At 41.2% G+C, this 20,819-nt stretch overlaps 1 protein-coding gene across 22 annotated transcripts in view; it reads right to left on the bottom strand.

Annotated features, from left to right (window-relative positions):
* Positions 1-20,819, bottom strand: part of CELF2 (CUGBP Elav-like family member 2) — a 544,814-nt gene that overhangs the window by 88,382 nt on the left and 435,613 nt on the right. For all 22 annotated transcript variants that reach the window (XM_072923957.1, XM_030263720.4, XM_072923958.1 and 19 more), the window contains one exon: positions 12,431-12,513. In XM_072923957.1, the coding sequence (XP_072780058.1) occupies positions 12,431-12,513 (83 nt within the window). The remainder of the gene's footprint in view (positions 1-12,430; positions 12,514-20,819) is intronic.

Below are 20,819 nucleotides of genomic sequence, written 5' to 3'. Positions count from 1 at the left end.
ACATGCATGCCTCTAAATATTGCAGGGAATAGCCAAAGCATTCAGGTAGAAAACAGGTTTTGAATTAAGATGTCAAAAAATCTACTCTCCTGACTGAGATCAGCTGGGGTAAGTAGTGCAGTTTTATGGTCGAACCAGCGGAGCCATAATATTTTACGCCAAATGAGGATGTGGCTCATAAATTCTATTTAAGCTCTCCATGAGCTGAAATTACAGGAATTTTCCACGACTATCCAGTATCAGCATCCAAACTCTCAGTGTTATGCCAATAGTCTGCCATGGCAAAATAATCTGGCTGTAGAGAGAGTATGAAAAAGATAGCTTGATATTCCATCCATCTATGAAAACTGAACAATACCACCACAAGTCTCCCACCACAAGCACACACAAACACACACTGTTCACATGAAAATATGAATGTCTGGTTGTGTATACATACAGTTACAAACACCAGTAGGAGTCACATTGAGCAACCATGTTATTTTTAACCACCCTTCATATGAACTCATTCTCTTTAATTTTTTAGCATCTCTGTAGCTAATGTACTCTGCCAGTGCTTTCTTTGGGATAAGGAAAGTGGTTTGTATTCAAACTAAACAAGCACTGTGTATTTATAATGCTATTCTTCAGGAATTCTAGTGCATTTGAATATTTCTGTCAATAGGTGTTTTGGAAAGTGAAGCAAACAAAAAATAAGCAGACATTAGCAGAAACATATATTTTTGAAGAATGAGTCCGGTTTCAGCTGGCTGTGGTGTTTGGACCAAGCTGTGATTAAGATTTCATTAGTAAAAGGGACAGTGCTAGGAAGAGTAAAGCCAAAATCAATCTGCCTCCACCCATCTGCAAAGCTCCAGACCAGCATCTGATCCCAAGCATGAACCTTAATGCCTATGTCCAGAGTCTGGGCCCCTTGATTCTTTTGAAAAAAAGCAACAATGCTTCATTTAGTGACTGTAAACATCAGTATGTGAAAACTTGTCCTCTTTTACTTATTCTTTACTGCTGCTGTACTCAATTAGAAATGTTCTCTGTCTGTGCCCCGTGAGTAACATCTTTATGTGCAACTCGCCTAAAGGTCAAGGAAATCTCTTTGCAGGGATGGCTTCAGGTGGAACAGCTGGAGGTCACAGAGAACTACCAGGAAGGTCCTCTGCTAAAACCGGCTGAGCTAAAAACTCTTACATCATTCATCCTACCTGCTCCAAAGCTAGCATTTAGAGCTACTGGGAAGTCTTGAACTCCTGGTTTCTTGGCATTTGCTACTTTTTCTGTGAGAGGCTAATGCAGCCTGAGGGCTGTTGCAGTGTCAGTGAAGCTGTAGCAGCGGGCAACGAAAGCACAGGGAAAGAGCAATGGGTGCAGAAAAGAAATTTTCCCCATGTCTCACCCTCTATTTTTGGCTCTTATGTTGACAGGGAGGAAGACAAGTAGCAGACAATGAGGGCTGTCAGCTATCAGGCCATTCCTAAACAGGGATAAATCCATGTCATTCTTTGCAAAATGACGAGGGTCACAAGAGGCAAGGGACACGTCTGCCTGAGCAACCCCTAGAGCCCTCCAGACACAAGTGTGTAAGCACAGCACTTAAGACTGACAGTACCTCTTACTTAGCAAGATCTTTCTTTTTGGTTAATCATATATTTTTGTACAAATAGGAGGATTCTATATTTACCCAGCATAGCAATTTCTTTCACTTCTTAGCAACCGGAGAAATGCGAGATGAAAAAATCCAGCAGCTCATCTCGAATGACTTAATGCCAATACAGGATTACTGCCTATCCCATATTTTCTAATACTTTCCTACCCTGAACACCCATAAGGACTGGGATTTAACCCTATATCCTTTAGAAGATTATTCTAATTGAACATATACTGTTTTTTTTTTCCCTCATACTTGATCTAAGCTTTATTTCCCTCTTTTGGTGGTAAATCCTTGGTTCTGTGTACAACCAAAAAGAATTCCCATTTATCACTGGTATTTGGGCAGTACTTGGCCCTGGAGGAAATAAATGTACCATCTTCATGGATGCTGCTGTGGATGTGAGGTGCTCCCCCAAAAGTACTTATCCTCCTCTGTCTTCTCTGCAATATTTGAAATGAATATACTGTATAATAACACAGCACATTTTCCTCTAAGTTATTGTCAGGAATTTGTCACAAAATAGCATTAGTTACTGTCTGGTGGATACTTGCTCAAGTGATCATCTATAAAGCAAACTCCCTTCAATCATTTGAGCCATTCACAGTTGAATGGAAATATAAAGGTGTGATATCCCTCACATTTCTGCATGAGGCTGCAATCCCTCTAAGTGATCCTGGCAGTGGTAAGGAACACTGAATGTTGTGTTTTCATGGTGGAATCAGGAGCTTCACTTGTGGACGTACCAGATTTTCAATTCATAGGATCACAGAAGGGTTTGGGTTGGAAGGGACATTAAGGCTCATCCAGTTTCAAACCCCCTGCCACAGACAGGGGCACCTTCCACTACACCAGCTTGCTCAAAGTTCTTAGTTTATAACTAATCTTATCCTCTGATTAGTGTCTTATTTTCTGCAATCTTACTTTCTTCAACCCACAATCCTATGTTCTCTATCTTGAAATCAGTGATAAGCCTCTATTCATACTTTCTTAGATATCATTACAGACTTCTAATTATTCCTTTCAGACACAAGCTTCTTTTTTAGTTTCTTTCTCTGCTTTTTCCCTGTGTATCTCCTTCAGAAAAGAAAATTTCCACTCACTGCAACTTGCAATGGTTGCAAGTGGGAATGGGTGAGCATTCCTAGGATGAATAACTGAGGCAGTGTATTAATGAGATGTCCTGATACATTGTAAATTCCATTTGCAAAGAAGCAAAGTTCCTTATTTTAAGCCCTGCTTGCCTATCCCCCACCCGCAATGGCAGACAGACCATCTCTGAGTTACAATGGGGCGAGAGCTGGAACTGGCTGCAGACTGCTTTAATGCCACTCTTAATGACAACTTGTGAAGATTAGGAAGTTGTCAGAATCAGATATCAGCAAAAGCTCCAGCCTGCTTTGTGAAGTCAGTCTGAATTAATTAATGGGTAGCTTTCCTTTGATATCGCTTTGATTTTGGCTGCAGCTGGATAAAAATCAACCACAAAGGAAGCTACATTTTGTTTACCACTGCTTAAGACTCCATTTAGCTCAATGTGATTTTTTTTCTTTTGCAGTTTTTGCTTTTTTTAACTTCCCTGGCACAAGGCAATAGATTCAGGCTTTTGTTAATAAATGGAGTTATGGTGACATCTTTTTCAATGACTGTTTCTCTCTGCCCCTGCAGGCTACTGTCTGGTAGCAAAGCCATTACTGATTTCAGTGAGCTGAAGGAGAAAAGATGGACCATTCCAAAAGTGAGAAAAACATTAGCTTTCCCCCTCTGCTAGTGCTTTACCTGACACTTTAATTGTAGAATCATAAAACCATAGAATCATTGAATGATAGAAAGGTTAGGGTTGGAGGAGACCTTAAAAGGACCACTTAGTTTCAATCTCCTGCCAAGGGCAGGGACACCTTCCACTAGACCAGGTCTGTCCAAGCTTTGTTCAACCTGGACTTAAACACTTCCAGGGATGGGGCATCCACAAATTCTCTGGGGAACCTGTTCCAAGTTTCTCCCTACCCGCCCAGTAAAGAATTTCTTCCTAATGTCTAATCTAAACCTACCCTCTTCCAGTTTAAACCCATTCCCCTGTGTCTTGTCAATAATATTTGCTCTCTGCTTTAGAGGGTGCTGACCACTTGCTTCACACACTGACAGCCTAAAATATAAGCTCTGCAGCTATGTGCCCTCCATGTCTTTCCAGGGTGGGAATTCACAGCCCATTTGAGCTTCTCTAAAGGTTTTGGATGTCTACCAAGACAATCAGATGAATATGCTTGCACCCCAGATTGGTACTTGCAGCAAAATGAATCTCCATGTACTTCTGGCAGCCCCAGTGGCCCTACTGGCCAGAGGAGGAAGAATTTCTTTGTACAGCACAGGGGAAGAGCAGACAAAAATGTGGCTCTTCCAACTAAGCTGATGAAGATGATAATTTCTTCCAGAGAATGAGCAAAAAATAAATTATCTCTCCGGGTCTGCAAAGAGTGTTTTTAATTTGGCCGAATATGATTGTCCAAAGTGTCTTATTAGAGCAGGAGATTCAGTCATGCCACCCAGTTTCACCTGGTTTTTTGTAGTATTAGGGGGTTTTGAGCATCCCAGAGAAGACAGAACTTCTGTTTTCTCTCTTATCATGTACACTGTCCCATTCAGGAGCACAGTGCACCTGTCCAGTGTGATCATTACCCAGCTGAGATGGGGGAAATCTGGCTGGTGTTACCTCAGCTTCCTGCACCACCACCACAGGAGTGCAAACATGCAATGAGCCAGCACTGCATCCCTTCAAGAGCAATGGACCACAGAGCAGAGGTGTTTGAAGGAAGCAGCACAGCTCCCAGGGTTGGACACAATGGAAGGAGAATGCTGAACAAACATTATCTCTGATATAAACATGCCATGAGGCACAGGCTCCTTAGTCATAACATAACTCAGCTCCGTGGGTACCAAACATTGCTATCAAGGCAGGTAAATGGCATCCAAGGGCACCTCTAATGATGTTGTTTCCTGATGCCTGCAACTCTGTTTATGATTTGCCTTTCTAATTTCACTATTGTAGGAGTAGTCAGACAGCTAGGAAGGCTCCCTGAACTAGTTTTTCATTATGAAGACAATTTTAATAGCTCGTGTCGTGGTGCTAATGAGGCTGACTGAAGCACCTGTACTTTCTGTTCCAGATAACAGAAAACAGCTAACACCAGCAGGAGGATAAATAGCTGTTTAAGAGAGTGTCTGCGCTATTGTCCTTAGCTAAGCACCCCACCTAAATTTTGGTGAGCTTTGCAATACCCTGGAGTACTCCAGTGATGGCCTCTTGATTTTCTTCAGAGATTTCGGTTGTGAAGTGCACAGCAACACTTTCTCCAAGTCAGTGATTTTTGGACACCCAGCTTAAAAGTGATATCCTGTGAACTGATCCTCCACCCTCACTGAGTACGATTTCTAAGTTGGACAAAAAGGTCTGGAGGGATTTTGCAAAGTGATGACCTCAGCTGGTCAGAGTTAATGGAAACCAGAGGTAAATCCCAGTGTCACATGCCAGAATGGGGATGAGCTTCACATTAGTGAATTTTTCTGAGGTCAAGCCATTATTATGCATTACTTACTTTCCATCTCAATATTATTATACCGCAAAGCTGTGCAAAAAAAATAAAATTAAAAAAAATTCCTGAAGTACTCCAAGAGTTCTCTAAAAAAGCTAGTGTGCATCTAACTGCTCTTGCAGCTGGGCCAATGTGCTCTTGTGTCCTGAAACATCCTGATATGGATGTTTGGGATCTAAATCAGCTCACTGATGCCCATGCTCTGTGCAGTTCTGCACCCTCCTCACACACCGCAGGCCATCACCTCCCTAAAGTAAGGTAGGTAAAGGTTCAGCCACCTTCTCTCAGTGTCTCAGAACAATGGATCTTCCTGCACTTCCCTGTTCTTGGAGAGCCTCTTCCAAATGTTTGAAGCTTTTTGAAAAAACAAAATACTTACTAGAACATGGACTCATATCCAGATATCACAGTACTTGAGTCACTGCCCTCAGTACCAGGAAACCAAGTGCTGTTCCTTGTTTTCTCTCACTCCCACCAGAATTTGAAACTTTCATACAGATGGAGAATCTTCAAGAGGAGAAACGGTGACTCCAATCTTAACTAAGTCCAGTGGTGAAGGCTCTGTTAGGTCAACACAAGCTAAATCCTTTCAAATTTGACCTTCCATCCCCCAATGAGAAAAAGGGACAATAGAAGTATGAACTAAATATTTTGCTCTATTTAGAGAAGTTATTTCACTTGGTCAATATTCCCCTCTCCCTATGCCTGCAAAACAATCACTATTGTCCCTTTAAGCTGCAAGTTCAGCTACTTACAGAGACTCACTGGGTTCTAAGTAATTTTTTTCCATTTTTTAAATCTGGGGCTGGTGATCCATTCTGTGTTTCACAGCAATGGTAGGTGCAAACCCAACTTTTCTACTAAGGTATTTGAAATCAGAGCAAATATTCATTTTCACTGAAGTGGCAGAGTAATTGCAACACTTTTTTTTGTTTGTTTGTTTGTTTTGAGGGGCATGGGTAGAAGTGGTATTTCTGAATTAAAAAAAAAAAACACATGTCTTCTGAGCTGGGCGAAGTGTATCATTAAGTATATTCATTTGCATAGTATTTTAAAGGAAGGAATGGGCCAGATTCACTTTCTCAACATCACTGAATGTCTTATAGCTCACCTCCTAGGAACAGCTGCTCCCTGGGAATTCTCTTCTTTCCCATCTGGTATTTTTATCATTTAAGCAGTTCTATACTCTTTGGATCCTTCATTAAACAGCATTTGGCCATATGATATGGGTACTGAATTAGTTTAATTTGTCATCATAAATCAATCACTGCAAAGCCTTAACTAAGTTAATTGCTCTTTGAATTCCCTTTCTGTTTGTCAAAATCTCTCAGAGTCACTGATATATCATATTCAGGCTATTATTCAAATCATATTGGATGATTACCTTTTTATTACAGGTAATTTTTACATAATGTTCATATAGTGCTGACAAACCGTAAGGCTTAAAATGGAGAAGGGAACTGGATATTAAAGCACTACTCCAGAAAGGAGAGTGTCAGGATAATCATTAGAAAGGAGCTCATGATGTAAAGCGAGAACCAGAAGTATATTTGGGTTTTTTTGCTTCTTGTTGGACAGATGATATTTTATCAGAAAGTGAATGAGGTTTCATAGTAAGTCATCATGAGTGCCTGCATTTTGGACCAGATTATTCTGATTATTATTTTTCATATTCTACACCCCTAAATGGACCTTGAGGTTTCCTTACAGCCAGTACACAACCTGTGGGCAAAGTTCCCTCTAAGCCAGTCCTGCTTCCCTATGATGTAAAAAACATTTAATAAAACCAGAAGTGATGCTTACAATGTAAAGATTAAAAATGTTTTCCTTGACAACATCTGGCAAAAAAGAAAGCCATGAATATTTTACAAATACAGTTCCTACAAATTCCACCTTGCTGTTAAAATATTAAGAGCTTTCTCAAAATGGTATTTCTTCCTTGTTAAACCCTTTATCAAATCAATTCATATAGCTAATGTCCTAATTTCAGGCCAGAACTTCAATACAAAAGGTTTGCTGCTACTTGGAATATATATGTATATCTCACTTGAAATAAGAACCACATAAACCATGATTCTGTTAAAAGCATGGGAGTGCAAAGTGTGGGCTGTTAATTATTTCTGTGATAACCTTAGGTAGGAGGATATATAAAAAATGTACATAAAGACAACAAATAACCTTTGCCATGTCCAATAAATCTAACTTCAAATAAAGAACAAAGACTCCAAAGAGTTTTAGGCGTGGATTTTACAAATGGATGCCCATTGATTTCTGACTTCAAATAGCCTCTGCATGACATTAAAGGTACATTTATTCAGCTATTTGGCTCCAAGAATCCAACCAACATATAGTGCTCTTGTTTTACCTCTCTGCACTTAACCCTTGCCAGGGTTCACTTGTCAGCAAAACAGAGAACATTCTGTTTTTAAAATAAAGCATGTTAAAACTAAAACAATGAACAAATGTCAGTGCCATGAAGGCAGTTAAAGCAGTCCCTGAATGCAGCTCTTTGAGTTTTGCCCTCTATACAGAAGCCAATTTTCACTAAGCAGCAAATTAGAGCATGGGGGAACCAAGATTATTACATCTAACTGAAGGTACAGAAATTTAGATGGATGGAATTTATTGGATTACTCTGTTTAGGGAATAGAAGTTAAACACCTCTAACGAAGTCATGAGATTCTTAATGAAAATGAGACTAGTTAAGGCCTCAGTTCTACATCTCATCCCAAAGAAGCCCATTTCCAAGATAATTATTACATTCAAATTGAGATTTTCCCTTCTCTCCCTTCTGCCTTTTAAAACAAAATCCAAATGAACACTCCAAGAAAACCTGACTCTAAGGTGAATAATATAAACCACATCCCTACGAGCTATGAGGGTATCAGCAACCTGCTCTCGTGCTATGTTTGAAAAGACACATCTGAAAATTCACACTGTTCATTTGCAAGACATAAAAGCCATTTGTGATGCCAGCACCAAGTAAACAGAAGAGAACTGTCCCTGTTTTGTTGATCTGTATCATATATCATAACAATATGCCTGTATTTCTCAAACACTGCATATCTGCTTCTCTGCCTAGCAGCAATTGTACATAACAAGTGATATCTAAATACATATTTTGGGAAAGATAAAAGCTCCCATATATGACAAGGAATATTATGACTAACAGAGAGATTATATTAATCATGAATAAAAAGATGATGTTTGATCCTACTTGTGCAGAAAGTTTTTAATTTTTTTTTGAAAAATCTTTTAAATGAATTTCTATCCTCAGGAAAATGATTAAAACCAGAAAAGCCTTGAGATGTCAGCTGGTGACATGTTTTTCTTCTTTATCTTTCTTTTTTGTTGTTGTTGCTGTGAAAAAAAAAATCTGAGCGAATACAGCAAAGTGCATCATTAACTTCTTATTAATTTTATAATACAAAGGCAATTCAGTTAAAATAGTAGTGCTGCAACTTTAAATTACAGAACTAGCTTGGTATTTAATGAGAGATTTAGCACAGCGGGGTTTCTGTTAAATTAAGTTGTGCCTTCACATCACAGTGGGAAAACAGGTGTATATTGGTTTAGAATTATGGAAATGTTGACTAATTCCAAGGCTTGTAATCAAACAGCAAGGCACCCTGCAATATTTTCTTCCAAGATTCTGCATTAATCATTTATGTCTGGTCTTATTTTCTTCATGTCCACTAAAAGGGTGCAGCTCAAAGGAGCAGATCAAGCGCTGGTGTTTTCATGTCTCTGTTAAGGATGAGGTCCAGGCGAAAAGCAGAGATAGAGACATAGCACTGCAGGCTTTGCTCAAAAAGCTACTTAAATTACACTGAACATGCAGCCTTGGAAGGGGAATAAAATTCACACTAAACCCCCACTTTTATGGTTTCACCACTGCTGACCCAAAACCTGCTTACCGAGCTACCTGGAGCAAGCCTGCATTTAAGAAATGAAGAGACCAAACCCAGAAACAATCTAGGCTCTATCCATAATGGACACAGAGCTATTCTCCTCCACACCTCTGTAGCAGTGCAGGTTACACCTCAGTGCAGGTAAAACAAGGTAAAACACAGACGAGTTCCAACAGCCACAGCATCCCTGCAGCCCCCTGCTCCTGCCTCTGCCAGCTTTCCTTACCTTACACTAATAAATCACCTGCCTTTGCCTCGGATTTTCTTCCTGGGCTGTTTAAGGATGCCTTATCTGATGCATGGTGATATTACAGCAAAAGGGGAAGGCATGGATTCTTTTGTTTCCAGGAGACACCTTATTACTGAACCTCCTACTGACCATACCTCGCTTACTGGAAGCAAACTGACACTCGATGCCCAAATGAACCTGATCCAAATTCATCCCTTGTTGCAGCTCTGACAGAAGATTGATTCCATTTGCTCTGAGACTATTTCACGCACAGAACTATCCACTACTGATTCCCACTTGTTTGGTAATAGCTGCTTAGCAGGCAAGAGGAACAATACAGAAATTGCTAAAATTCATATAAGGAGAACCCTGCTAACGTGAAGTGTTTCCAGCACATGTGCCACAACTTTAAAGAGTGCTTAAATGAAGTTATTTTGGGAATACACAGATGCAGCATAACAGTATCCCTATATATGCTGAATGTCAGTATACTGCACGTGCAAAATACAGAATCTGTTATATAATATATGCTGAATCATTCTAGAATTGTATTCAAGTTGCTTCTCTTTATTAGAGGCTTCCCTTTAAAAAAATAGGTATAACAACTTAGCTCATAGTAAAATCTAAACATCTCTGGCCATATCAGGAGTATTTTTAAAGCTAAGGCCCCAGAGTCATGGGAATGCAGTGTCCGTATTTCCTTAAAAGAAAACTTTGTAACCTCACAGTCAGGACAGGAAAGAACAGCTTAGAAAGATAAATTTTAAACGACAAAGAACTAGAGAGGGCTTTAGGGGAAAAAAATTAAATTTTTGAACTCTATTTTAAAATAACATCAAAAGGTACACTAGCATCCTTAACTGCTGCCTGCTCATTAGCTGTGCAAAAGTTGGGGAGAAAATTATGCCCTGCTCAAGTAAGATGCAATGCAGAGCTGAGCCAGCTTTGCCACCTGTATGTGAGGAAGCAAGAGAGTGAAACTGTCCCTCCGAGTCACCCACTGGGATAAGTAACATCTCTCAGAACACAGCAAGCAGCTTGGAGGACTCAGGGAAGAACAGAGAAAACTAAAAGCAGCTGAGGCAGCTTGATTTGTTTAGCCTGGAGAAAAGGTTGGGGTGACCTTACCACTCTCTTCAACCTCCTGACAGGAGGGTATGGCCAGGTGGGGTCAGGCTCTGCCCTCAGGCAACAGGGTGAGAAGACATGTCCTCAAGCTGCACCAGGGGAGGTTCAGGGTGGACATCAGAATGAACTTCTTCACTAGAAGGGTGGTCAAGCTTTGGCTGCCCAGGGAAGTGGTGCAGTCATCATGCTTAGAAATGTTCAAGAAAACAACTGGATGTGGCACTTAGTGCTGCAATTTAATTGACATTGTGGTTTTTGGTCAAAGGTTGTACTCAATGATCTTGGAGGTCTTTTCCAGCCCTTAAGACTCTGTGATTGTATGATTCTAAACAGACCCTGTCTACTTTGTGATGCGTAGGGCTTGAGGGATGCTATCTGGGCAGGGTGCTGCTCCAGCAGCTTGGGGTCACCTCCATCCTACCCAGCCAGTCCACACAGCCATTTGACTCCAAGCATGATGGAGAGCAATTACTCAGTGAGCTGTTTTAGGTGCAACATTGAATGGGGTCAGAGAGCTCTCATCCGAGGGCTCGGCATTTTCTAGTAGTAGGGATGGGAACCAACAGCTGGGGTTGCAGGGACAGAGAACGCTGAGATTCAGACTGAGCTCCAAAGGGTTCTCAAAGGGAATTGTCCCCCAGAGCCTTCCTTTCTCTCTCTTGAATGGCACATCCATCCTCTACACCCTAAAGTGCTGAGACTCCCACTGGGAGGCTTGAAAGGTCTTGGTACTGTCCCTTGCAAAGGCCAGTTGCTGGAAAACATCACTTGAAGTGCCACAACTTTTCTCCTCTTCTCCTACCTTTGCAGATTTCCTACCACCATTCCCAGCATGTTCATTGCAAATGACAGAGGACTCCCATTTCACCTTTAGCAGGGCCCACAGGTAACTGTGCCATTATAGCACCTCTCTACGCTGGCCATTTCCATGACACATGAGGTGGCTCTCATGTAACAGGAAATCACTTGTATAAAGTGAACCAGCCAGAAAGAATTTTTCAAACACAGTGTCCAATTTCACACACAGCACATAGGAACTAAAGGAGACATTGGCCATATAACTCAGTCCAGGCAATGCTCTATTTATTTACACAGTGTATTTATTTATTTTCACGTCTGTAACCAGACACTACAAACATATACTTGAACACTTCTCCTACATCAAGAGGGAATATACCTCCATCCTTTATATTTTTTTCACTTCCATCCTCAAAGAATACAGTAGAAAAAATGAAAATGGTGGTACAAGAAGATTTCAGAGTTTAGACATGCAATTACCAGTGATATACTTCTCTCTAGCCCTGTAATTTAAATATAAAATACCACAGGAAAACGCAGGATACAGTTTGTACAACACAACCACAACTGTTCTGAATGCTGGTGCCAGTGGGAGCAGGTGGTGAGGAGAGGTGATGTCAGGAGACAGGATGACCCTGTGCAAGCAGCTATGTGGTACCACACTCCACAGCACCCTGAGATGTATAGCCAGTGCATTCAGGTTGATTAGAAACCACGTAGACAAAGGCTGCATTTAACAAACTTTGGCTGTCTTTTGTCTTCTCCTCTTCTCTCCTCTTCAAACATGAAGCCCCAGTGGTGCAGTGTTTTTCTGCCTTATGCTTTCTCTCCTTCCCCCCTCCCTCCCTCTCCTTTAAATAAATTTAAAAAAAGATCCACATTACACTTTGGCCACTGTCTCTACTCAGCAGGAATCAATATCATTTCCAGCCAAAGGACTTTCTAGAGAACAGCAGCTGCCTTTGGACATGATGCCATTGCTACAGGACTGGCACCAACACAGGACAGACCATCAGCTTAGCCACCCTCCTTGCAGAGATTAAGATCATTTGGGGCACCAAGCAGCATGGAGAGCAAAAGGGCTATTCTTCTGGCAATAAAATAATTAGGATCAAAAAGTAAATGTACTCACCCCAGGTAAAGTTTTAATATTGTGCAGTGCATTCTGTGCCTCAAGAGCAGCTTTTCTTGTATAAAATGTTACGAAACAACAACCTATAGAGAGAAATGAAAAGCTTTCAGAAATTAGTGAGTATGATTTGTGAGAGTACAATAGGGAGGCAGAAAAAACAGTGGTTGAACAACACATTATGAAAGCTGGAAATGTGAATTATCCTGAGGCGCCTGAATGACATGAATAAAAGAAAGCTTGTATGATTTAAAATAAAAAGTCCCCCCCTGTGCATTGCATCTATAGCACACCTGCATTGTTAGTGAACTGTAATCACTTAGAAATTGTTAACCAAAATCCAATTGGCTTTGTACATTGTAAATAAGGTTATATTTTTCTGAAGGCTCCCCATTATACTTTGAATATAAGCAACATGGCAGGCTCAAGCAGCAGGAATTCATTGTTACATCCCAAGCAGAAAATCAGGCTAAAGCAGGACTTTATTTAAAGGGCCTTATACAAAAGAGCTAAGGTTGGTTCCCCCATTTCTTTGAAACCAGGCAGGACTGGAAGTGGAATACTCATCTCAGTTTCAAGAATGAAAAACAAGCTACAGGTGAATTCGCCACTGCTGGGATAGTGGAGGCTCCTGATGGCTAACAGCATTAAGGGAGGCTCTGCTCTCCCTGCACCTGCTGAATTTTCAGTAAAGCAGGTGGTTTTAGTTGCCTTAATCCTGTGGTTTCCCTTTTGACAGCGTGGTCCAGCCAGGTGGTGTGTGGGACCAAACACAGGTTGCTGTCACTTCGTCCACTGCAAACGTGTAAAGCAGCTTTTGCTGCAGCACACACAGCCCAGGCAGCTCAACCAGCCCCAGGGTGAGGTCAGGGCTCACAGACAGATCCTCAGGGAAGAGCTCTAATGTCACAGGCAGGGGACAAAAAGCAAGGAGCAGGGTTTGCCTGTAATACCCCACAGCAATGAAGTCTGCTCCTTGACAGATGACATGTTTGCTGCAGATGGGGTGTTTGATTATGGGGAGAGGGAAAACATTCTGGGCAATGCTGGCTGGGGGACAGAAGTGGCCCCTGAAGCAAAAACCTACTTCACATGAAACAGATCTTACTGATGAATCAGAAAACAATCCTGTTCTCTTAATCACAGTCAGAGATTTGTTACAACTCCAGAGAAATGTCAGAACCAATCAGTAAATAAAAGAAACCCTGGTTCATGCATCCCTTGGAGCATGACACAGATAAAATAATCTGTGCTTCAGGCAATGAGCAAAGCTTATATCATCTCCCTAATGTTGGCCAAGGTGAAACATCCCAGCCCACCTGACATGCCTGCTCGAGTTCAACCCTGCAGCATCCCCATAGTGGCAAAGGACACAAAGGACACAATGTTTGTACACAGCAAACATTGGAAGCAACCATTGGTGGCCCACGTTGGAAGGAAGGGCTGAATCCAGTATGGCCCCTCCACTGCTCCTTGCTTGGCTCAAGCTGGGCATGGCATTGGGAATGCTCCCTCTGGCTCTGCAGCCAGGCCAGTGACAGCCATTGCCTCAGTGACAAGCAAAGGTGACCATGTATTGCCAGCTGGAACACAGCAAGTTTATCCCTAATGCACAAAATCACTTGCAGGCACAGCAAAACATGGGCAGGCAGGTAATTCAGACTTAACACACCTGAGAGGAACGTTTTTCATACTGCCAACAGGTTCTTTAAAATTTCACACTTTACGATGGAGATGGTTTAATAATTATTTCAGTAAGCGGGACATCGATCGCAGGGATGTGTGCTAGAGACAGGCACAGCCTGTTAAGGTTTGTGTTTCCTGTAAGTGTTTCTAAACCTTCTGTTTCACTGGAAAATACTGAAAATCGGAATTATTTTACCCCAGATAAAAATAAGAAAAAAATCCAAGTTTGTGACATTTAATAGTGTTATTTTAAGACAATATTGCAATATTTTTCTATCCTGTCAGACAGCTCCAAGTCTATCTCCTATTGTTTCTTTGTTTGGTTTGTTAGTTTTTTAATATAAGGCTTTTTAACCAGGAGAGAAGATTCAGAGGGGAAAATATCAAGCTGTAATCACAACTTTGCAATTGCCATGTCCTTTTCCATGGGCCCGAAGAGTTTCATTTTAGATTTCAGCTCAGGGGGTTCATTCCGATAAGGAGAAATTTGAAATCTATTGGTTTATCATTCTTGGCACTACTTGAAAGAACTGCACTTGAAAGATGAATATGCTGTGAAATACCCTTTAACTGGTCATTTTTGGGAAGTAATAGCTCAGGAGAGAAAAATGTTTCTGTGAATGAGGGCTGGAAGAAACAGTAGCTTAATGGGAAATGTGGGAATGTCTCAGGCAGGTCGACAGACCTTGACAAAAATAGAGACTTCTAGGCTCACAGATTGACACATCTGGAAATGCATATGGATAAAATTTTTGTCAGTACACATTTGGCTCATATCTTCCTAAATAAAACAAACCCTACAACAAGAACTGGCTTGCTGTGGTTTGAGGGTGGCATGGATCCCCACTCACAGACACCTGAATTTGAAGGTATCTGCCACAGAGGTCAGGGCTGGACTCCAAAAAGAAAATAAGACAACACAGAGGAAACAGAAAAGGCAATAGTCCATGTTTCCCCAAGGAAATGCTGTAGCTCAGCCTATGGATTTTCCAGAGGTGCTGCAGCCATGTTACACAAACTGCATTGAAGATGGCACCAGTGTAAAATTCTTTTGGGTGAGTACATAGAAAAAGACCTAATTCAGTTTTTCCTGCAGGAGTATTGATGGGGAAGATGCCTGTGTAACAGGACAGGGCTAAACTGTGCTTTAGGACTAGTAGCTGTCCCCTGCTGAAAGGCAAAGAGGCAATAATATTCCTTCCTCCCTCCATTTTACTAAAGAAAATGTAATACTGCCAAAACAAACAAGTGGCCCAGCTGGAAAAAGTATGTTTCCTCCTGAAAGAAAATTTAAAAATAAACCCTCCCCTTCAGATCCCATGCACATATAATCTTGTTTTTCATTACCAACAAACTCGACAGCAACTTGAACCGCAACTAGATTTTTCTGACATCCAAATAACTCAGACTGTGAGTGATAACATTCTCCTCTCCTAGTCAGGACAACTTAAAAGGTGAATTGGTTTGTGGACATGGTTCTGCCAGTCTTCAACAGCCTGAAATCCAGCCCAGTTTAACTCCACATGGGTTAGGGTATTCCTGCCCACAGGCAGAGGAGCTCATCCTGCCAGTCAGTGCCTCCAGAGCAGCAAATCTCCCACGCTCTGCTAAGCTGGTTGTGCTCTACTTGGAACAGTATTTACTACAGCGTAAGGCATTTCTTCTTTGTACCTTGAAAAAAATGCTGAATGAATCATGCAGATCCCTACAGTCCCTTAAGGACATCGGCAACAACTTCATGGCTATCCTGCCAGATGCTTGAACAGACTGAATAAAACCTGCCACTCCATGCTGCTCAGTGTTTAATGGCAACAAATGGGATGCCTGAGAAACAACGGCAGAAAACAGCCCTACTTCTTAAGGCATCTGATGAGCAAACGCTGCAGTGAGGACACTACAATGTTCAACTTCAACACCTCATTAAAAAAAGGGAAAAGATCTCTTACTTCAGCTTGTTTTCACTCTCTCTCTCTCTCTTCCCCACCCCCCCCCTTCCCCTTTTTTCTTTTTTCAAAGGAAATTTAGTGCCAGAGAAAGACCTCAAGGTCCCAGCCATTGGGAGAGAGTTGACACATTCAATTCTCCATGACACATTCAATTCACAAGCCCTTGCTCAGGCTGCCAAAGGCACCAATTAGCACCACTGGTAGAGATTTTATTTATTTAATTTCCACAGAAACCTGTTTAGCAAGACAGTGACAGGGACAAACAGCCTCATGTATGGCTAGAAACAGCTTTACGTGAGTCACTGTCAAAGATGGCAGCAATGGATTACAGGGGAATCAAGCCATGGGTTCACTGAAGCATCATTTAGAAGTAAGGAATGGGAAAAAAGATCAAGTGGTGAGGACTTTCACACCACAGGGGTCATGGTTTTCTGCTGGCAGTGAACCTGGGTTTCTGGAGGATTTTGTGGAAATATGACAAATTGCAGTTTTCACCATGAAACTTCAAGACATGCCATTCCTCCTGTAAGCAAGAGAATTTTTTCAAATGCCTGTTAGTGACCCCATGCAATGGGGCTTCTCCTCCTGTGTGACTTCTGCTCTGTGACCCAAATTTGCCTCCCAGCAGAGCAGTCATGGCTTTGTTAGGCTGCAAGACCCAGCTCTATGACATCTCTAGGAGCTCTGCTATGCCATTATTTTTGTCACTTTCTCCCAATTCAAACACAGACTAATTACGCTGTGAGAGCTGTTTACATTCCTAATTTTGAATAACTAACAAAGGGAAGCTCTCCTCCGCTTGAAGATGTGGCTTACACAGTCCTTGTTGGCATTTAATGGTACTGGGATCTGTGTAAGAGGCTTAATCTCTCAGCCAGGATTTCATGCCTGAGTGAATACGGACACCTCCATCTTGCTCCGGGTGAGAAAAAGTATTTTACAGCGCCCTAAACTGAATAGATAATTCCTTTGTTAAAGTTACGAGGAATTACACATGTGCATCTATATGAGAAAATAACCCTTGGATGTGGACAGGAATTAAAACACGCTCCACAAGATGCTCTGAGGTTTTGATTTGCTTGTAGAAAAATATTTTTCAGTCTCCCAGGACTGAAAATTTAACTTTTGTGAATTAAAAGAGAAAAGATACCAGAGGGAAAGAAAAAAAAAGCTCAACCCATATTTATTGGTCTGATATATTAGTTTCTTTAGTTTTCAACTGTCAAAATTTGTCAGTTTGGATCTCTCCTGTGTTGCGCATATTATCACCTGCTGCCAGTACCTGAACCCTAACCATGGGGTATAGAAATACAAGAGCTTATCAGGGTGCCTGCAAAGCCTGCAACAACTTAAAAGTATGAAATTTGCTTTACCTTCTAGACTAATAAAATAAACACTTCAAAACAGCTATAATGATTATCTGATGATTGAACTCTGCATTCTTTTAGCAAGTAATGGAATACTGGCAGACAAATTCAATTCAAAATACATTCACATTCAGGACATCAACAATGTCATCATGTTGTGAATTGAAAATTCCTTTAAAGGCTGCGTTTGAATTCTAAGGGGCTGACAGATCAAGGGACTGAAGGCCCTGGAAGGCTAAATGAGTGAAGTCCTGCTATGTTTCTTTCTTTCTGTGAATGAAGCTCACTTTTGTGTGTGCATTTGCAAGCAGAACAGGTCCTGGCTTCATACAAGCCTGGAATCTCAATGGGGACAGTAGCTTCTTGTCAATCCAGCACAGTTCAAGCTAGTTTAAGTTCAGGACGATTTATTTTTCTTGTTTTTTTTTCCCCACTCCAAATGTTTCTCTCCTGATTTCCACATTCACTCATTCACCACCAAAATTTAAACACTACACTAATACAGGGTAGCCTTTAACAAGATCTCCTGCATTCCAGCCATCCACCTGAACTCTGGCATACGTGCTCTGTACATCACAAAAAGCTGCCTGAACAGTGTGATTTCCAACCAAACACACCATTGACCTGTAATGTCATTTTCCAAAAGCCAATAAAGACATTAAAATCTCTTTTTCCACTAAAGCCACTGAGAAGACTTATTGCTACAAGGCATTCAGGTGTGTGGTTGGGCAATGAGACTTTTCACTTTGCTTACATTTTATCCAGTGCAATGGGAGCCTTGCCTGCCATTTTTTAATGTGCTACAGATGTTAGTGCAATTAGCTAACCTGCACTGAAGACAGTGGTCTAGTATTAGGAGAGATGTTTCAAGTCTTAGAGATTTTGACTGGGTGGTTCCATACAAAACCAGAGGAAACCATGAACTGTCTGAATAGCAAATACAGCCATTCCTGACAAAGACACCCAGAAATAAAAATCCTACTATTTTTGGAACTCTGCTTATTACAAGAAGAAGGTGGCTAAGGAAGGGATGTGACTTGATTCCTACCTGTACCATCCTTATGCTCTATTGCCTATGGAGTCATGGGAGAGTAAGAGGGAAAGGATTCACTCCTGTACCCATCCCTGCTAGAATTGCCGAATACAGCAGAAACGAACCTTTAATGATGCCGCCTCCCAATTAGCTCAGGTTTGCTAATAGTTTGATATAATTGGCACCCTGATGGAAACCATATTACCAGTCCTGTCACCAGCCAGGAAATCGCATTGCCACTCTAATGACAGCACGTATTATAGCAATGCCACTTCTAATATTAATACATTAGCTGAATGTAGGCAAGGGCTCACATGTGAGAAGGATTCACAGCTGGGACATGCCAAATTCCACCCTGTGCTTTGTTTTTCCTCCTGGTTACAGGATTTGGGGTGGCAGTGCCCCAGCCCCAGAGTGCCCCGCATCTCACCGCTTGCATTAAAGCACAAATGCTCCAGGTCGGTAACAGCCCCGTAAATGGCCACTGAAAAATGATCCCAAGGAGCTCAATTTTTTTTTCTCCATGCCTTGCAAGTTATGATGGCCTTTCTGTTAATTGGCCACAAGTCCTAGTTTGCTGTCAGCCTTCAGCTGCACCAGGGAGCTCTTTCGGGGGAGTTGCACTCTGTCATTCCCGTACCCTTGTGAATACAAATGCTTTCTATAAATGTCCTCTGCCTACAAAATGGAAGTGTTTTATTTTTTTTTCTTCTTTCTTTTCCTTTCCTTTTCTTTTTTTTTCTTTTTTCGACCCAGATTAAATTTCCTGCATTTTCAAGCCTTTTGGGAAAGTAACTAAGAACTAATATGCACTGGTTCATGTCCCACAACACTTCCCTACCCATTATTATGTAAATTTTGACTAAAGTGCGACACAGATAGAAAAGATATCAAGGGCAAAATTGCCAGAATCTACATTTCGTGCTCTCTGAAATAAGCCACTTACATTAAACAGTTTAAAATGGCTAATAGCTGTACAAGTATCTGAAGAATTTCAATGTACAATTTTTCATATAGGACAATGACAGCTTTTGCAAATTCCTGAACTCTCCTGCTGCCAGTGTAACGAGTGGGAAATGAATGGCCAGCATGCTGGAACGGTCTGTTTTACTTCTAAAGGAAGGGGCCAACTTCCACACCTGAAGCTTGGCAACACTCAAATGATATCTGCACTAGATGGTGATAAAGGAGTATAAAAAAGCAGATGCAGAATTAGATTCTATACATGGTGGCAGGGTAAATAAATACACAAGTCAGGTGTATAGCATCAAGGCAATTTTATTACAAACTAATCTGTCCCTAAAGAAACCATCCTTGCGTGCTGGGATGGAAGCTGAGCTTTATTGGTTTGGGCTGAGTAGTGGATGAGAGATGTTGCAACACAAACTCAGGAAGTGCTGTGAAGACAGAGCTGGGCAGTCAGTGGCACATCAGCACTGCATTAACACCCTGATCTGCAGGAGGCCTGGTCTGGAAAGTTCCTCCTTTGCCAGTCTGTCCAAGCACCCATCCAGTGCAAATCTCTAGGGAAAGCCATGGAGATGGATGGCAATCAGACAACCAACATCAGTGGGAAAATCAAAGCAGCAGCTCAGTGCATCCTGTCGAGTCCATGTTTGGTCTGCTCACATTTCTAGATCTCAGGGGTGAAAAATAATTGGGATCTTACACATCCGTCCATATGGGTTACAATAAAAACTGCTTGTCACAGCTTTTGGACAAGAAACCCTCAAGTAAGTGGGACAGCAGTGGGAGAGGGTGGGGAAATGGCATTCCAGCCTCTAGCTCTGTGAGGGGGTGTCCCATGGGAAGTTACTGCACTTCCCACTTGCAAAATATAGGAAAGAATATACACAAAATGGAAGATAAGTTTTTAAACTTGAAATAGTTTTAAACAAGGCTTGTCACTATGTATATATATTGTATCAAGAAAGAAATCTTGAAATTGGGGAGACATCAAAATGCAAATGCAAAAAAACGAAAATGCAAATAATTATGTATTTCTTTTACTGCCTTCTTGTAATTTCCCCTTCATCTTTTCTTTCTTCTTTCCTTTTTTATTCTTGCACTAATGCTCCTTAATCTTTAATTCACTTTCTTTTTCCCTCAAATAAATTCTTATTCTTTTCTTTGTAGCAGATGGTTATTGTTCCCTTTTCTTTGGCCAGGTAATAATTACTGACTTGAGTTTACTGGCTTTAAAATGAACTAACATGTCCTCTATACAAGTTAACCCCTAAGTTTGACCATCTGCTAAATACATCTTTGGATGCAGTAGAGAGAGGGTTCAGAGAACAGATGCTTAAAAAAATGGAAACAATTAAGATATCCTCCCTTATTAATCCATTATTGCAGCAGAA

Source organism: Taeniopygia guttata, chromosome 1A (assembly GCF_048771995.1).
Source record: "Taeniopygia guttata chromosome 1A, bTaeGut7.mat, whole genome shotgun sequence".
NCBI lineage: Eukaryota > Metazoa > Chordata > Aves > Passeriformes > Estrildidae > Taeniopygia > Taeniopygia guttata.
The sequence above is the reverse complement of the archived record's forward strand: the minus strand, read 5'-3'. Positions and strand labels throughout refer to the sequence as shown.